Raw genomic sequence first — 20,581 nt, 5'->3', positions numbered from 1 at the left:
TTTTTTTTTCTTCTCAAAATTAGGATCATATTTTATATACTTTTTTATATCCTCGTTTTTTTCAGATAGTATTTTTTGGTGAGGATTTTTCTATCATTAAATAATCTTCAAAAACATTATTTAATATTTCTTAGTGTGAGTGTTCCATGGTATATTTAGCTAATGCTCTATTGTTCAAAATTCTGTTACTTAAAAGTTTACTAATAAGAGTGTGTAGTCGGCAGCTGTTTACATAAGTCTTTGTCTTCCTTGGCTCATGGTAACTTCTGTAGGGGATCCACTTATCTTTCCTTTAAAGAAGCCCAGATCATCAGATCTACATAGACTTGTAACCCAGTTTTACACCATGTTCCAGTTCATCTTCCATAGGGGTATGGGCAGAATTTATTTTAATTTCTCTGAATGTTCTGTGGAGTTAGGCTGCTGGTCTACCTAGAATGCATTAAAAAAAGCCTTAAGTTTAGGACAAAGAGGAGCCTACATTAACTTAAAGATGCTTTATTTACAGAAAAAAATAGTTATATTCTATTTACTTATTTTTAAATTTCCAATTTACATTTAAATTTTAAATCATTCTAGGATGTATATTGTGACAAAAACATTTAAGAATTTTTGTTACGATTAGCTAATTTAATTAGTAATTGTTAAATAGTCCACTTCTTTGCCATAGATTTTGATATTTATGCTGTTACATATTGTATAAAAATATGCTAGGGAATATTTCAGCATCATCAATGCTGTTTCATTGACCTGTCAATTACTTACCAATGCCTTATCATATTAGTTATTATAACTTTATAAAGTTTTGATATCTGCACAAGTAAATCCCTAGAATTTTCTTTTTAAAAAATATTGTTCTTCCAGGTAATTAAAGACTCTCTTAATATTACCTAATTCTACTGGGTTCAAGTGATTCTCCTGTCTCAGCCTCCTGAGCAGCTGAGATTACAGGTGCACACCACCACGTCCAGCTAATTTTTGTATTTTTAGTAGAGACAGAGTTTCACCATGTTGGTCAGGCTGGTCTCAAACTCCTGACCTTGTGATCCTCCTGCCTCAGCCTCCCAAACTACATCTATTTAAGAATTGATGCCTATTCAACCTATTCTGAACTATGAAGATTCTCACTGATCTCTGCTTTGCTGATTTATCTGTCCTACTCTTCTCTTGAGGTTGCATTTTTCTAGCTAATTTTTAAAAACACATGTTTAAGGTTATCTAATAACTTGTTTGTTTACAACTATGCCTATTTTTCCTTGCCTATTTTTAAATTATGGCTTCTTTTAAGCATACTGGAAAAACTACTGAGAATATGTGAAATACTAATAACCCATTATTCTAAAATAGCAAATACTAACATTTTGCCATATTTCCTTCTGATATTTAAAAATAAATAAAATTAGTAGTAATTGGTGTATCCTTTCCAAATTATATTCCCCATTCTCTCCCTTCCTCTCCAGATAGAGAACCAATTTCTCAAAGTTAATATGTATACATGGTTTTATAACTTTACCACATATGCATGCATGCATAAAATTTAGTTTTATTTTGAGAGTTTTAAAATATGCATATTATAAATGTCATATAAATATATATACATTTAATATTAGTGTTAAAGTAAACCGTATTTAATTGTTCTATTGTTACTAGCTACTGTTAATCTAGTATGGTGGCTAATTTGTAAATTAAACTTTATCATAAGTATGTATATGTAGAGGGAAAAAAAAAACAGTATAAATAGTCACAAACTATCTGAGACTTCAGGCACCCACTGAGGTTCTTGAAACATAATGCCCTGCAGATAAGACAGGAATACTGTAACACTAAAGATAGTTGATATGCGTTTAATGAGTCAATACATATATAAAATGCTTAGAACAGTGCCATCCTACAAAAGCTATTTAAATGTTAGCTATTATTTCTTCTCTTGACTAACTTTTGGCTGCAAAGAACACCTTGGAATCCAACTCCAGTCCAAGACCTAATGCCAGTACACCCTGGTCCCTGTGGTGACACTTTCACACATTATGCACTCACCAAAACCAGCATCTTTTCATCGAACACCATAGTAAGTAAACACATAGTAACACAAAAACTCAGTTTAGGTCAATATTAATGTATTTCATGCACACTTCTTTAATCTTCCTATCCTATCTTTTTGACCTTTAAAATTAGAGCACAACATTTGCATCGGCAGCACGCAGAACATTTTCTGGGTCTGGTTTTGCCTGCCTTTTGAAATTCATGATTACATGATCCTAACTCTTCCACAGGAAGTGGAATTGTAACACTGCAGAGCATTAACCTAATGATGAAATTGCTTACTTTCCAAACAAAATATAATCTGGGAAATCTGGTCACGATGATAAAAGCATTTTATTGACAGATTTACATATAATCTATAGTGTATTTTTCATTTTTGTGCTTTTTTTTTTTTTGTCTGAAAATTGAGGATGCTGTGGCTCTTAAGAGTGGCATCTGCCTCACCTGTGATTTAAAAAAGTATTCGTAGGGGTTTTTCTCTTTCTTTTCATTTCTTGCTTTCATAATCATATGCTGGCATGCAACATTTATAACAAAAATATAGTGTTCTTGGCATTCCCAGAAATTTGAGGAAACCTATTGTTTGAGGGGAAAAAATGCCTATTTTGAAGTGTATTTGCCTTTGTTCCTTTAAAGATTAACTTTTAGAGGGGGATCTCAGGGAAAGCAGGTTTCCATTGGTTCTCTGTTTCATTCGTAATCATCTGTCTTTGATGTGGAAAGTGGGTAGACCTTGAGGGTGCCTGGTAGAGTTCTGGAGATGAATAATGGAAGAACAAAAGGTGCTTACTATAACTTGTGACCTGGGAGCTTGCCAAACTGTTCTTCCACTCCATTCTCCTAGACAGAGTACACATCCTCCTCTAGGGTCCCGTTTCTACATGCCATCAGGACAGAATCTCATTGTTACAGTTTTCTTTGATGGAATAAATGCATGTGATATTTAAAAACTTTGGAGTTTGCTGACTACTGAACTAATTATCCAAAATAACTGAATTCAGATGTTCTGCTTAGCTGAAAACTGATTCTTCCTTTTACAATTTTTTTTCAACTTTTTTTAAGTTCAAGAGTACATGTGCAGGTTTGTTACACAGGTAAACGTGTGTCATGGGGGCTTGTTGTATAGATGATTTCATCACCCAGGTCTTAAGCCTGGTACCCAGTTGCTATTTCTCTGATCCGCTCCCTTTCCCCACCCTCCATCCTCCAATAGGCCTGTGTGTGTTGTTCCCCTCTATGTGTCCATGTGTCTCATCATTTAGCTCCCACTTGTAAAAACATAGGGTATTTGGTGTTCTGTTCCTGTGTTAGTTTACTAAGGAGCCTTCAGCTCCTTTTAAAATCCTTTCGTATGTAGTTGAAAGAGCAGCAATTTGCTCACCTTAAGACCTCATAGTGTTGGCTCCTACTATTAACTCTTCTGAGGGTTTTTATTCCTCTAGGACTGTTTCCCCATCTGATAAAGGGACAGAAAACATTGTCTTAAATGTCCCTTCCACATCTATAATCTATGTTGCATTTTCATTTTTTCTGAACATGCTGGCCCATATTTAGGAGAAAATTAATGTAATTAAATAATTTCAGTATAAGATAATTATAACTTATGTTCAGTAATTTGTAGTACAACTTATTCCAGCAGCTACTCTTACTGTATAGAACAGAATTGAAGATGGCATAGGGAGTTGTGTTGAATATTTGCTGATGAAGAAAAGCTATTTAGAGAAGAGGGAACCATTCTCCATACTTTCTACCACTCTGCCTTTAATACCTCGAATAAGCTTATTTTCTCGACATTTGCCTCTTTTCATCTAGCATTTAAATATTAAAAAAGGGACCAGGCACAGTGGCTCACATCTGTAATCCCAGCACTTTGGGAGGCCACGGTGAAAGGATGACCTGAGGTCAGGAGTTTGAGACTAGTATGGCCAACATGGCAAACCTGTTTTTCTACTAAAAATACAAAAAATTAGCCAGGTATAGCACATGCCTGTAATCCCAGATACTCAGGAGGCTGAGGCATGAGAATTGCTTGAATCCAGGAGGCGAAGGGGTGGAGGTTGCAGTGAGACAGGATCACGCCACTACCCTCAGGCCTGGGCAACAAAGCAAGACTTTGTCTCAAAAATAAATAAATATATACATACATACATATATACATACATGCATACAAGGAAAGGTATCTAGGTCATCAGCTTTCTAATAATTGTGTCTTTTCTGTAGCCAATTGAATTGTTTATATAGACTTATTGGCTGGCAAATGGTAAGTAAGAAATTAGGGGAAAGAGACAGATTGTAGGAAGATTGGGAGAAGATGCACATTCTTAATTTAGTTTAGGCAACAAACATACAAGACAAAATGTGGGTCAGCATGTGGATGATGTGATACAAATCTAAATGCCCTACAGGCAGAGTCTTCAAAATGCCTAAAGCTGCATGTGGCAAAGACTGCTAAGTGTAGATATGATCATATAATTTATCACCTAACGTGGGACATCTTTGAGACCCTATTTATAATTATATTGGGACAACAAATGCAAATGGAATATTCTAGACAAATTAAAAGTTATAATCACTCTGGCTGCATGTTCTCCAAAACATATTTACTCCTCTTGTTGGTCCATCTTAAAGGGGTGGAAAACTTTCAAATTCTCTTCATTATCACTGTGGTGTGTGAGGGATTCTACAAGACTTCCTTCAGTTCTATCCAATCCAACACCACTGTGGAGTCCACAGCGGGACTACATTTCCCTAGCCTCCTTTTATATTTAGTTGTATTAATGAGACTAAGTTCCAGTCAATGAAATGCAGGCGGAAGTAGTGAGTATTAATTCTAGGTTTAAGCCAGGAAAACAACTTTTGAGAGATCCTCCATGAGTTTTTCCATTCTGGCTTGACCTACACAGTATAATGCCTTTTGAAGTCATGTATTGCAGATAGCAGAACCAGAGGAAAGAAGGAGCATGGGCCCTAACTTGGAGAGCTATATGCCAATCAGGAAAACCAGTTTGGAAATTTATATGTATAAGAAATAAACTTGTATGGTGCCATTGAGATTTTAGAGTTTGCCTCTTTTAGCAGGTAAACAAGCATTGTCAACACTATCATTATCTTAATTTGTATATTGCATGCATCTTAGCCTAGAATATATTAAAGACATCCCCTGAAATCTCATTGCACTATAAACCACTCCAAAAAAAAGACCTAGAATAAGTATTCAAACATAAGGAGTATGTTCTAAATATTATTATTTTCTGGATTTGATTGAATTGAATCATACTGAATTAGACTGAAATGAAATAAATTGTATATAATATGGTAAGAAACTTTGGAGATAATAAAGCTTTTTTTTTTTTTTTTTTTTTTTTTGGTGGTTGGGGGGGGTCTCGCTCTCTTGCCCAGGCTGGAGTACAGTGATGCAATCTTGGCTCACTGCAAACTCCGCCTCCTGGATTCAAACGATTCTCCTGCCTCAGCCTCCTGAGTAGCTAGGATTACAGGTGCATGCTGCCATGCCCAGCTAATTTTTGTATTTTTAGTAGAGACAGGGTTTCACCACGTTGGCCAGGCTGGTCTTGAGCTCCTGATCTCGTGATCCACCTGCCTCGGCCTCCCAAAATGCTGGGATTATAGGCATGAGCCACTGCACCAGGCCATAATTCTTTCTTTTGTCTGGAGAAACCAGGGAAGGTTTTAGAAGGTAGTGTTTGAGCAGACACTTGAAATATTGGTTTACTTTGGATGTACAGTAAAGAATATGATATTCTAGTAAAGTAAGTAGCGTGAGCACATGGCAAACATCACCAAGAGCAGATAGTTCTGTCTGACTAGGATGTGGGGTCAGTCAGGGAGAAACAAATGTTTAAATTGACCTCGGTCCAAATATATTTACTGGGCACCTATTCTGACAGGAGGACAACCTCATGAAGAGGTGATTTAAGAAAAATATATATGTGATAAAGTAAACATATATAATAAATGCCACAAGAGCACAGAGAAAAGATGCCCAAAGGAGATAGGATGAGTTTTGGAAAACAGATAAGTTAACCACACCGTACAGGTTGTTGAAAGTTTCACTGGAACACTTGCACATTATTGTGCAACCAATAGGGAGTCATTGAAGGGCTTTGTGGAGAGCCTTGAAAGATGGTGAATGAGTTTGGACACTGCATTGTAAATGGTTGGTAAATGAGCTTCATAAGAAGACTCTGTGCATGTTCACTGCCCCTCAAAAGTAAAACAAAACATGCACACGGTTCTGATATAGACAGGAAAGGTAATCATGCAGGAGGTGTGAAGACAACAGCAGAGAGCATGGATGGACACAGGAGTCCAGTTATTAGGCCACTATAGTTGGCTGTGTAAGTAATTACTGAGGGCCTTTGTCTAGGATCTGTGTCTAGGCATAGAAATGTGAAGGAAAGAATGGGTTGGAACTATAGTAGAAGTAGAGTCAATGTCTTCACTCCATGGGTACTGAAGGCAAGTGTGTATCAGCTAGGATTAGTTTCAGCTATGAGTGATGGATAATTCTAAAGAAGATGGATGTCTGTTTATATTTTATAAATGTAGACTGCAGGGATCCCAGCTCTTTCTATCTTGATGCAGAAAAGGAAGCATTTGCATGATGGTTCAGGATGGCTGTTTGAAGTCTAGCTATCATGTCCACATCCCAGCTTGCTGGAAGAGGTGAGGACAGGCATAGCATTTCCTTGTAACACTTCCTGGAACTCTTATACATTTCCTAACATCTCATTGACCGGAACTTAGTCACGTGTCCACACCTAGCTACAAGGGAGATAGGGCCATATAGTCTTTATTCTGCCATATAGTCTTTGTCTTACTAAAACCAGGGTTTTCCTTATTAAGAGGGGAAATAAATATTGGGAGATTAATAGCACTATTTTTGCCACCGGGCCAGAAGATAGTTGTGGTCATGATGTCGTGGAAAACAGCAATATTCTAATTAGTAGGCTGCTAAAAAAGGTTTCATGGAACTGGAATGAAAAATCCAGGTGAGGAATATAAATTTGAGAGTCGTCCTCGTTGAAGTAGTAGCTGAGATATAGGGATGGTACTCAAATCTCCTCAGTTATAACTCTCCAGACAATTCAAGGTCCACATTTTAGTTTGGTCTTGATTATTTATATAATGAAGCTCAGTTTGGCTTGTCTGGAAAGCCCAGATATGGTAATAATTCACTGGCTCTACCACTTATAAGTATGTGACAGCGCCTGTCATATTGTGCATGCTCAGCAAGTGCTGTGTGGATTGGAATCAGAATGAAGGACAAAAGTATGTTGAGTGATGATACATAAAAAAAAAATAATGAATAAACTACCCTGGCCTTTTTCTATGGTTTGCATATGACTTTATGTCCCACCATGGCAAATTAACATGAAAAACAATAGTCATTTCGCCTACTTTTCCATCAGACATTGGGCTTTCTCTGGCCTTTGTCCCAGCAAAGACCACATTTCCTGCGTAAGTTCCCTGACTCAGTTGTTTTCTTGCTGCAAGTCTTATGTTCTGTTCCCCAAGTTTATTCAGTGACTCTACTTTGACCCACAAATTGCGTGAATGTCCTCAGAGGCTCCTGAAGTCTTCCTCAGTCAGGCAGGGCTATTTTTTTCTTCCACAAGTTGTTTCATAATTTAGAGGAGTTTTCTCAGTGACTAAAAATAGACTGCCATTCAATCTAGCAATCACAGTATTGGGTATCTACTCTAAAAAAGAAATTACATCAAAAAGATAACTGCATTCATATGTTTATAGCAGCACTATTCACAAGAGCAAAGGTATAGAATCAACCTAAGTCTCTATTAATGGGTAAGCAGATAAAGAAAATGGCTTATGTACATACCATGGAATACTACTCAGCCATAAAAAAGGAAGGAAATAATGTCTTTTGAGGTAACATGGATGGAACTGAAGACCATTATCTTAAGTGAAATAAACAAAGTCAAATACCACACATAAATACTTACAAGTGAGAGAAGCTATAATAATGTGTACACATGGAGATAGGGGAATAATAGACATTGGAGACTCAGAAGGATGGGAGGGTGAGGGGGATGATGGGAAATTCCTTAAGGGGTGCAATATACCTATTAAGGTGAGGGTTACACCAGAAGCCCAGACTTCACCACTAGGCAATATATCTGTATTTTAAAAACTGCATTTGTACTTTTTAAATTTATATAAACTTTTTTTTAAAAGAGAAATAATTTGCCCAAAGTGACATCATTAGTAGTAAATTTATGATTTAACCCTAGGGTGCCATATATTTTCCATCATTTCACACTGCCTCTCAAACCAACAATTCTGCTTGATTCTTTTCTTTTCATTGCATTTAGCCTTGCTGAATTCAAGCTTAAGAGAGATGCAAGGAGATTTTAGTCTTATTCAGAGCTTCTAGCTGTGACACAATGTTTTATGTGACATGAGATTAATCCCACAATTGACTGACCCATTGATTTTAAGAATTACCAATAGCTTCTTTCCAATTGCAGTTTGAAAATGGAGTTATTATATCAGTATACTTCTAGTATTCTGAATACAGCACATACACATCTTCCTTACTGCTGTGATTTATGGGAGGCAGCATGAACCTGGGCATGGACTTGAACTCTTGGGATCTGAAGTTTCATCCATCTGTTTAAAAACATAAATACACTCTACTACCAAAAGGAGCTAGAATATTTACAGAGAATAAATTTATACCTGATTCCAAACAGATAAATAATAGTAAAAATATGGAATAGATTTCTATGAAATGTCCATCTCATGAACTCATGACAAGAGAATCATTCATTAGATACAGTAGTGATGATTTTAAGTTGCTATTTGTCAGAAGTCAAAATTATGTTTAAATGGATTAACATTATTATGTATTTGTCCTGGCAGTACTGCCAGAATTTTCCTTTCAGAAATACTAATTTATACTACTGTGGGAATGCAGATGGTTATAACATTTTTTGCAAAGTAACTTCACATATACACTTTTGTCCCTTGACTCTGAGCTTGTCACACTGTGCTAAAAAAAAAAAAAAAAAGGGTTCTAAAGGGGGATGAAAAAGGGAAGCTTCGCACTTGAAAAGGTTAAGTGCAGTATTCTAACAACTAGATAACCAATAGGGAGGAATAATTGGTAAATTATGGCATATCTACTGAAAGGACTATTATCTGCACATTAAAAATAAGAATGGAAAAAGTTCAAGAAGTTATATTTGGTGAGAGCAAAAAAATTATAGCTACCCTCTTAAAATTACAGAGATTAGAGGGGATCTTTTTGTCCCTTTTCTTTAGTGTTCCACTATTATTGTTTGAGTTACACTCTTCTTTGAATTCTAAGGACCTTTTATCATTAAACTTATTCCAAGGAAATAATAGAGAGTAGCCGTAAAAGTGAATATTTCTATAAAAGTTGTAAATAACATTTATAAATGGAGCTTCACATGTCATTCTCCATTTCCTAGATTTATTAAACAGATACTTGTTAAGCACTGTGCCAGTGTACCTATGATATGTGTTGCATTATGGAGGACAAGGCACAACATTTTTACCTTTGAGACAGTTTTAATTTAGTTAGGGAGAGAGGAGTAATAGCAAAATATACATTAAATATACAAAGAAAGTGTTGCAGCCATGAGGAGACTAAAGAGACATGACAACTAAATGTAACGTGAGATACCGCACGAGATCCTAGGGCAAAAAAAGGACATCAGGTGAAAAATGTAAGAAATCTGAATGAAGTGTGGACTTCAGTTAATAATGTATCAATATTCACTAATTGCGACAAACATACCATAGTCAGCATAGAATGTTAAATATCGGGGAATCTGGGTATGAATTATGTAATGAGAACTCTCTGCATTATCTTTGCAATTGTTCCATAGATACAAAACTATAAAAGTGTGTATATATATGTGTGTGTGTGTGTGTGTATACACCCCCCACACACATATACACACACATATATATACATACACACACACACACACACAGAAACAGAAAGTCAAAAAGAGTAGGAGAGAGAAATGGCACTGGACTATTTTCTCAACTTTAGTGGCCTCTTCCTCTCAGTCTCATTTTGAACTTTGATCCTCTGTTCAACCTCAAAATATTGAATATCCTGGAGTGTACTCAGTGTCTCTTCTGGTTTCTTTCTACACAGTTTTCACATTTTTGGTGACCTCTCTTAGGCTCCTGGATTTAAATATTATATATTTTAAATATGTAATATTTAACTATAAACATATATCTCATCTTCTTCTCAGAACTCATTTTATGTCCAACTGCCTATTTGACATCTATCTCCCCGTAATAATACTTGCTGGCTATCTCTAACAAACTCTTGACTTTATGCTCCCAAACTCCTCCTCCCTCAGTCTCCCTGGTCTTCTCAGTAACTGCCAACATTTAGTCACTCAGACTAGAAAGGATGGGAGTTATCCTTGATATATGGTCTTCAACTTCCATCATCCAGTTCATTAGCAAGTTCTATCCATGCTTTGTCTGAATCTTATGACGTTCTATTTTCACTAGAACTACTCTAGTTGAAGCCACCACCATCTTTCTCCTGGGCCACTACCTCCATTGTCCAGCCTCATTTTTAGCCTCCCTCTCCCTGCATCTACTATTGCCACACCTCTTGGGCACTTTTAGTCTTCTTGAAGAAGTTAAACTTATTTTTGCCCATTTTCAGTCTCTGAATCCACTTGAAATTCTACCACTGTTGATATTCATGAAGCCAGATTTTTTTTGTCATCTAAATCTCTGTCATAATTCCAGAGACCATCAGTGTCACACAATCTAATATGTTCTTCTAATCTCCTTACTACCTCACCCACTACATTGCAGAGTGCTTTTCTCCAATTTTTCTTAAATATGTGAATTCGGTTGTTTCCTTTTCTCTGTCTCCCTCACAGAGAATGTATTAGGTTGATGCAAAATTAATTGTGGTTTTGCCACCGCAATTACTTTTACACCAACCTAATAACTACATGGAAAACAGAAACTTTGTACCTTTAAAGCTCAGAACACTTTCTGACAGTCATAGGTACTCACTAAATGTTTCTTGAATTAATAAGAATGGTGAATGAGAAATAGACACTAAAGTTCTGAAGTTTGGGGAAGTGAGGGATTACAGGAGAGGTGGAATGATCATTAGATGTTGAAAGGAGTGGGAATTGGAGAGGCTTTGAGAATTCAGTAAGACCAAGTCAATAGAAAGTAGATAAAGAGGGAATTTCGGGGGAAAAAAGGGTAGAGTGAAGGTGTGGAGAAAGTAAGAAACATGGTACACTTGGGGACAGCAGGAAGAATGACTCTGGAAAATATTATGAGAAATGAGATTAAAATGTGTGGTAAACCCAAATTGCAGAAATTCTAGAATATTAGGCTGAGAATTAGCCATAACAGGGACTTTCATGTTGATTTTAACTCTAATTACCTTTGAGCTTCTTAACAATAGTATCATGCTAAGCTTTGTAGGTGAAAATAATACAGGCTACCCACCAAAATTTCTTTTTTCCCAACACAAATATAATTTTGTCAGCTTGCTTAGGTCTGATCCAACATGCAAGGTGATTCTAGGTCATACCCATCTTCTCTGCTTGGAAATAGTAGCTTTGTCACCTGTTAGCCAGTGCAATTCTTGATGATTTGAGTGTCCTGTCTAGTTTTTATAAGTGGGGGTGTCACATAGGGTGGAGAGACAGAAATGAGTTTCATCCTGTCTTGTGAATTTGGGAAAAGTAAAGAATGACAGAGATGTAAATAGTTCCAGGTATGACACATTTTCCCCTTTGCTTTTAAATGAAACACATTGTGCTAAATAAAAGTGGGTTTGCTCAGGCTTTGATTTCCCTAGGCAGGGTGTCAGCTCCTGGTGCTCTTCCATCTGTCAAGCAAGTGTGGGCCTGTCAACCAACTTGAAACCATTTTTGTCCACATTCCCACTGATTACAAATACAGGCGTCACACCCACAAGTCTTTGGATATAGACTAAAATCTCCCAAGGATTGTGTGAGCTGGGCTGCAAGTTGGTATAATATACAGCTTCACTACCACATGTATCGGGCATTCACCTAACATTTTTCTGGCATATGTACTAAGCTTTTGCACAAACAATGGACTTTTAAAATAAGGTATATTCTCTGACCTCAGGAAGGTTACCATTAGGTGGGAAAGAGTGATATGAAAACAGATAGTGTGGGGCACTGTCTAAATGTTAGAATGTAGGACCACGTGTTATGCAGAGTGCACAGAACAAAAATACCTTCTGGGTGTTGTCAAAGTCAAGCACTGGAGGAAGGGTATTATCCCTGTCCAGTGAGTGCCACGCAGCTCAGTGGGGCAGTCATTTATGCTTCTTCCGATGATCCATGCACTTCTCAAGGTTCCTGCTTCCCACTTAGAAGACAGAATTGGCCATTCAAGGAAAGACAGTGATGTCATGGATATGCATCCAATGTTAGAAGTACTTTTTTTACCTTCCAACTTATGGTGTTTCCTGGTCAATAGACTTGGTTCCTCCCTCCTTGAGTTACCTCCTCCAGCAGAGAAATGCAGTTTCTGAGGGAAACAACCATTCAGTGCTTCTACCATTACTTTAAAATGAAGTAACCACAGCGGCATATGTACTCTGCCTCTCCTCTCTATCTGGCTCCATCTTTGCTAGTTGTGGACCACTTAGCACAGGTGTAATTGTACTAATCCAGGGCGCAGAAGCTCATTTTTGCAATGTGTGTGCTTACGGTTTGGTATGTTTTTGACTGATGGTGGAGTTTTATTTAGTAATGTCCCTTCCCCAAGTGGATCCCTCTGTGAGGGCTCCTCTGTTTCCTCTTACACCAATTCCTTCCCCACGTCAACTGTGATGTCTCAGATGTTGCTTTGAAGCGTTATTTCCCACCAGGTCAAGAGATCTCTATGATTTCCAAATGGAGGTATTTAGCAGTTAGGTTTTCTCTGAACCTAAGTTAGTTAAATTACGTGACTTGAAGCAGTAAACTCTGTTAATGATAGGGATTTATCTACCATCCAGTTCACTTCAGCCTTGGGAGGTTTTAGTCTGCATCCAAAGACTCGTTGGTGTGATGCCTGTATTTGTGATCAATGGGAATATGGACATAATTTTCTTAAGTTAGTTGACAGACCCATACTTGCTTGACAGATCTTATGAACTTGTGGGAAGGATAAAAGGGAATTAAGGTATTGTTCAGGTCTTTGTTGACTGCTTTGAAAAACCCAGCATGGGTTGTTGGCCTTGTTTATATGAGGCTCCACCAACTTTGGTGGTTTAACCCAATGGAAATCGGGTGGAGAGAGGGACCTATTCAATATTATGTAGATGCTGGTGACCAATTTCAGATCTGGAAAAGATTTAGTGTGACACATACCTTCTGCAGTGCATATTGAACAGATACCAGCTACATGTAATTTAGAAACCCATATATTTCAACATTCTTTCTGATTTTTTTTCATAAAGTAGCTCACTTCTAAACATTTAAGTAAGAAACAGAACTAGATAACAAAAATCTTTTAGATCCAAGACAGGACTGAGCAAACTATGGCCTACAGATCAAATCTAGCTCTCTGTTTTTGTAAGTAAAACTGTATTGGCACACAGCTATACCCCTTCATATTGTGTGTGGTTGCTTTTGTGCTACAATGGCAAAGTTGAGTAGTTGGCACAGAGATAGTATGGGCTTCAAAGCCTGAAATATCAATTATGTTGCCCTTTATAGAAAAAATTTGCTGACCTCTGTTCTAAGACTCCAAACTCTTATGAATGAGATTCTTTCTCTGCAAGAAGGGATCATCAAAAGCCTCGGTTTCATCCAGAAAGTGCTACAGAACACTTCGCTCTTTCTTCATCCCCAGTCATGGCTTCTTCAGCTATCTCATTCATTCAGAAGTAGAATTCTGTAAGATAATTCTGCTTGTTTGTATAAGAAGCCATTGGAGCAATGAATGTTGTCTCTCAGAATCCTGAGGTTCAGAGTTTTCTTTTGAAACTCATAGTTCTCAAACTGTCACAGTGAAAAATAAACCAAGAATAAAATTGAAATAGATTTTTCCTTGCTATGTATATCTTTTCCTCTGGCGGTGATGACAATTTTTATTGTCAACACAGTTTTTTTAATTAGACACCTGGATTTCTCCCAGGGGCTGGTTGCACATTAAAAAATTCTGATCCATACATAGGCAAAGAGGAGCAGAGAATGCTGTAAAAGCTCAGGCGGCTCTCTGTTCACCTGTTTGCTCTGAGGAATTCTCAATCAGCTTTTCACTCACTTCAAATCACATGTAAACAACAACAAGATGACTACCAAGGATCTGGTGGGAGGCGTTAAAACAGGAATCTTGTATCTCTCTAGGAGCTCCGTCTAAAATAAATTTCTTATAGTACTGTGGCAGAACTTTAAATGAGGTATCTTTTTAAATGTACCATCCTCTTTTCTAAATTGCCAAACAGTATGAGGCCAGACTGAGCATCCAAGGCATTTGAAAACATATTACATAAAACCTCTTTATTTTCTTCAACTCGAGTCTGCAGCTATTATATTTTGTAATTGATAGACATCAAATGGGCTCTTCAGGCTGATTGATTTTTGGAGGGTGAATTAGGTTCTTCACGAGGCACATCAAAGACAGCTAACAGGAGGTCTGCAGTTCTACTATTCCAATAGGCTTTATTCAGATGGTCTGATTGTCATATTACCTGCTAAAATCTTACATAGTTCTGAACGGATGGGATAGCTGAAGAAGTGATGATTGGAGATGAAGAAAGAGCAAAGTGTTTTGCAACTTTCTGGATGAAACAGAGGCTTTTGGTGATAATCTTCCTCAGTTGCAATACTCTTTCTTCTTTCTAGAGGGATGTTTCTTAAATTGATATTTCAGTTTGACTGATAGGTTGTCCTTATAGGCGTGTGTAGAAGATGTGCACACGTAAGAAAGAGAGATAAAAAGAGAAATGCATCTAACAATCTAAGAATCTAGTCATCTTACTCAGTTTTTATTCGAGTTAGCTTCCCCTTTTTTGCTATCCTAACAACACACATCTATGCTTTCTCTTTTTTCCTTACTGCTTTATCCCCTGTAGAAATGAAAGTTTCTTAATGATATGGTCAAATGGCAGGAAAGAGTAGAAAAAATATTTGAATGTGTAATAGAGTGGCAAATGTATTTGGTATGACACTACAATTCAGATATATAAGGAAAGATGTGTCTTTTGTCTATTTAGATAAAGCACTATCTTCTGATTAGTGTCCAATGTAATGTTTCATGTTATCTCTTTTAGCATATATAAGTACTATAAATAGCACTGTTAGGTCAGTGACTGTCAACAGGGATATCACTGTTTCTGGGGGAATATTTTGGAAATAGATGAGGGAGGGCACTTGAGCTTATAACGAAAGAGTAGCGGTTAGCACCAACTAAAGGCGGACAGAGATGCTACGCTCTGCAACATACTAGATAGTTAGAAACAGTGATAAATTATCCCATGTCCCAACAGACATTCAAGTGAGTGAAAAACTGTTTTATTTATCTGACCCTCCAATCAAACTCCGTTTTGCATATGCACACAAAGCATGTCTTACAAAGTTCTATTATACCTGGTTCTTCACAAAGGCAAAGATCATGTAAATCAAGAGAAAGTGGTACTTAATTGTGTTCCAGTGTTTGCCAAGAGTTGTTCACTATTTTGGAAAATCACATACCATTGAGAGCAATGCCATTTGTGGGTTCTGGAATCTCCAATATAATAGAAAGTTGTTATTTGGGTCTTCTCATTTCATCTTCTAGTGCATCATGCCTGAGTATTTTTAGATAGAAATATGTAATATTTTATTATGCATTATGTTCCTTGAATGCCCCCTTGTATTATAAAGCACTATATTGATTATATTGATTGTTTTTCTTTTTGAAATTATGTATGTAAATTAGCACTCAACAAATTTTTTCAGTAAAGAGCCGTGGAGGAAACATTTTAGGCTTTGTGGGCCGAATGGTCTCTGTCATAATATTCCACTCTGCCATTGCAGTGAGAAAGCAACTCTAGAGAATATGTAAATAAATATCTGTGGTTATTTGGCAATAAAATGTTATGGACACCGAAATTTGAATGTAATATAATTTTAACATGTCAAAATATTTTTTTCAACTGTTTTTTTTTTTTCCAATCATTTAAAAATGTAAATTCATTTTTAGTTCTTGGGCAGTACAGAAACAGGCAGTGGACTATATTTGGTTAGCAGGCACTGGTTTTCCAGTCTGTGTTCTAGCATTCATGCTCAGGCATTTTCACATTGAAATATATATTGTTATAAATTACATTTATTTTTATTTATGTTATAGTTAAAGCACTATATTAAATTTTTAGAGTGATGTGTGTAAATATTGTAAAAAAAATTAGATAAAATCTTAATGTAAAACAAAAATTGAGCACAAGTGGATATTTATTTGGTTTAATGAAACATATGCAAGACAATGCCACTTCCCCAATGACCAGCTCCTAGCATAAAGAGAGAAGCCTGCATTTATGATTTAAATTGTCTGATGATAGTTAGCAATCCTGATTGGCTAAAACTTGGTGCAAGTTTTTATAAACCTCAGAAAGTTTTGTCTGTGATAAAGAAATCCAGTCCTGGCTTATCTCTGATGCAAATCTGTTAGGTGATGTTTATAGTTCAAAACTTTCAAGATGTTAGAAATGTACATTTTTCCCAGACTGGAGACATCTTACATGTCTAGCAGAGCTAGGCTGAAGTTTAGTGAATTGTGTCAGGGTTGGGGTTTGGATTTGTTGTTGTTGTTTAGTGGGTTGTGCTGTCTGTGAATTTTATTTAATTACAGTCAAGGTGAGCATTACAAAGTAGTTGTTTCATAAGAGGGCCATTAGATATCTGATCTCACAGGTTTCTAAGCCTTTGGGATTCTCCTCTGGCTCCTATGAGGACTGTCTAATGAACTGGGGGAGAAGGAGGGTGGGTCAGGAAGAATCAGAATCCTTTCTGAACTCTAGAGAAATGTTCTTTGTTTACCTACTTGGTGAATTTTGCAGTCATATCACCCTTGATTTGGTTTCTCAACTTGGTCAGGCCTAAAGATATGTTTTCTCAACTTGATTGGGCCTTGAGATATAAATTCTCAGAGTCTCAGTGGAATCTTCTGCCTGACTCTCTGGTTGGACAGAACCTTTCCAGCTTCCGCTTTGAGGTCACTTACTCCTTAGCCTGCTGTCCAGGGGCAGATGGACTGGCTTCCAACTCAGCTGACCTTGGGATCTTCCTCAAGGGCTATGAAAATGTCTGAACCTTATCCACACCACAGGGGACAATAAGAATACCAGGAAATCCAGTATACTTTTGTGTGTCCATGCCCTAGATTTGTGCTGGGCAACTTTAAAGGTGTAATTTTTCCAGAGTCTTAAATAAGCTCTTTGCCTCTCTTCTATCTGTTTTTAAAGTCCCCTAAGCCCACTGTCAGTTCCAGAAGGAGTAGGCTCCAGTTTCACTCATCCTATGTCAAAAAATCTCCTTCAGCCACAAAGATATAAGCCTCAGGGCTCTTAAAATCACAGGAAGAAAAGGTATCTCCACTATACTATGAGAAGAGACTTGAAGCTAAACAATACAAGCTTATCTGGAGGCTAGAGGAATCTAGTAAATCTTCTCTCTATACAAAGTCTTGCATTCAAAGTCATTGTCTTAAACCCATTCTTTCTAACTCAGAATTATGAGTCTTTTTGCTACAGCTTTGAAGAGGAAGGCTGGAAAACCCCCACAAGATTTAAAGAAGGAAATGAAAAAAGTGAAGGTTTAACATTAATTATATGCTAGCCCAATTACAAATATGATTGATTCACTTATTTTCTTCCAATGTGGCTGGGACTTGAAATATGAATGCAGTTTGATAAAAGGATAAGCATAAGTTTATCATCTATACTTCGGAGTTCACATGCTTGTGTAATGGCATTATCCCAATTCACTTGTCAACTGTCATGAATTCAAGGGTTTCCCTGAGGTCATGTCAGTATGAGGTCATGGATTTCCATGATATTTTCCAGTATCTTGAGCCCTCTGCCCTTTTTGCCTGTGATGTCGAAAACCTTCACCACAGTTATTTATATTCTTTATATTTTCCTGGGACCATATTCTATATGTTTTTGTTTTCCTGGGACCTAAGGAAAGCTGGCTGGGTACACCTTTCAGCCTTCTAGACTGACTCCTTCAGCAAACTTCAATCTCTACCAAAACAAGGGTTCCATGCACATACATGGTTGGGATCTGCCTCCTCTCCTCAATTCCAGCAAGGGCGTGTGTGTGTGTGTGTGTGTGTGTGTGTGTGTGTGTGTGTGTGTAAGATGAAGAGGACAGTCAGACAAGTAGCAGTGGACTTAAATACATAATTACTGTCTCTTTAACACCAATCAAAAGATCTCAGTACTTTGAATAAAAATTCTATTATAATATATTTACTCATCAGTGATCTATTTGAATAGAAAAAGGGAAGGGAGAAGGAAGGTTGCTGTTGTAGTATGACTTTGGGGTAGAAGAGGATTATTTTATGGATATTCACCCTTCTTGCTTGGACAGCCAGGACACAGTGCTTCTCTATTATCATCTCAGTCTCTCTTTTTTGCTTTTCCTTTAGCTCAACAGAATTCACCAAAAATCCATGAAGGCTGGTGGGCATACAAGGAGGTGGTCCAGGGAAGCTTTGTTCCAGGTAAGTACACATTAATTCTTATTTTACTTATTTATTTAAAAACCATTTAGAATGAAATCTAGCATTATTTCCAGTATTTTATATTGCAAAAAGTGAGACAGTCTAATTTATGTGTTTGACGAATACTCTATCAAGACAAATTTTGTTATGTAACGGGCAATGAGAGTACTTTTTTTTCCCATCTGAGCCTGCAGTTTCAATGTCCTTCCATCTATAGATGCCCTGGCAGGGGGAGGGAGGTGGATGATTGAGGGCCCAAGCTCTGTCTGCTGACATCTGGTTAAGTGAGAAAGAGCCATTTTTTAACATTAATGAAAGACGAACTATGAAAAGACTGACCATGGCCGTGAAGCTTGCTGGAACACATGCTGTCACTTTAGCAGCATCCATGGCCAGGACTTAGCACATCGGGCCAAGCACCAGCTAAAAATACCAGGCAAAGTGGATCCTGTCAGCATGGGGCAGAGGACAGAGAACTAAAGACAGATTAAAGGAAGGATTATATTATGACTTTAGTTCAGAAGCAAGGTGGAGGGTCCTTGCATCTCCTCCCGCTACTCTTACCCTCATTATGGTCCTCTTGGTTTTAATGGTCCACTTGCTTTTGCTGCTTTAGTAAAGAGAGAGGCAAGAGAAAAAGCAAGCAAAAGGCAAGGATAGAAGGGAAGGCAGGTGACATATTTCAAAGTATTTTTAACTGCTCAGATGTGAGAATAAGAAATAAAGCTCTCAACAGGAGTCAATGTGCGATCCCTACTCAGGCACTGAAAACAGAGGGCTGGAGATGTCAGTTGAGGTCTCTGTAGTTGGTGGCAAATAGAAAGAGCGGTGTCCCAGGTCACCTCATTCATTCATGGCTTCTATATCTTCTTTTCCTGTCCTTCAGTAGAGTCTATTACACCAGCTGTGCAGAGCTAAGCAAGTCACAAAACCCCTCTGAGCACCATTTTTCTCATTTGTAAGATGGGGCAATTAAAAGTCTTCTTGAGGCTTTGAAGTAGGAGGAAAGCAGGCATCGTAAGGGAGAGTGGATGACCCAGGAAAAAGCCAGCTGTCTGCCAAATAGCCTCAGAAATGAACATTATTAACTTGATAAATTTACTATGACACATCTATTCTATGGCCCGGTGAACATAGAAACTGAACTTGATTAATGCATCTAGAAAGGACCAGTTTCTAATGATAATGTTATAACAATTTCATTGGCACAAGCTATGTTCATGTGAAATAATGTTGATAAATGCCATTCAATATTTACAATTGAGGACATCCCTTTTAAAGAACTAGCATGTTTATATGCTTTTGTTTTCTAAGGAATCTGTCATATTCAAGGTATCCTGGAAGTTACATTTATAATTATATTCTTGTACCTTGTGAGTATGAAATTAGGGAAGCAAAGGGTATTCCCTCCAGGTGATAAGAAGTCTTGCTAAATTAGTACTACCCCTAAAGAGAACATCTTCTGTAGTGATTGACATGGCCATAGGTAACAGTGGGTCGTCGCTGCAAAATCTTGTGTGTCTGCCTCACACTTATTGATGTTTTCTTCTCTGTTGTCACATTCTTTCTTTATATATGTTCAAGTTTTTTTTAGTTGGTTTTTGCTTCTAAGACAACCACAGGAAAGCATTTTTGTTGTTCCCTTATGTGTTGATATAAAAGAATTGAACTTTTCCTCACTCTCAAATGTAATTGTGATAATATATGTAAACCCTACTACATCGGAAGCAGTAAGCTATGTAAGTCTGATCATGGCCTCTGAAGTCAGACTTGATAGGGTTTGAGTCTGGGTTCTGTG

The 20,581-nt window shown here is 37.2% G+C and overlaps 1 protein-coding gene across 1 annotated transcript in view; it reads left to right on the top strand.

Annotated features, from left to right (window-relative positions):
• Positions 1–20,581, top strand: part of CA10 (carbonic anhydrase 10) — a 539,027-nt gene that overhangs the window by 77,258 nt on the left and 441,188 nt on the right. Inside the window, exon 2 of the mRNA XM_012463586.3 lies at positions 18,709–18,783. Within this exon, the coding sequence (XP_012319009.1) occupies positions 18,709–18,783 (75 nt within the window). The remainder of the gene's footprint in view (positions 1–18,708; positions 18,784–20,581) is intronic.

This window comes from Aotus nancymaae, unplaced genomic scaffold (genome assembly GCF_030222135.1).
Source record: "Aotus nancymaae isolate 86718 unplaced genomic scaffold, 86718_ANA_hifiasm-v0.15.2.pri h1tg000072l, whole genome shotgun sequence".
NCBI lineage: Eukaryota > Metazoa > Chordata > Mammalia > Primates > Aotidae > Aotus > Aotus nancymaae.
This window is presented reverse-complemented; position numbering and strand designations above follow the sequence as displayed.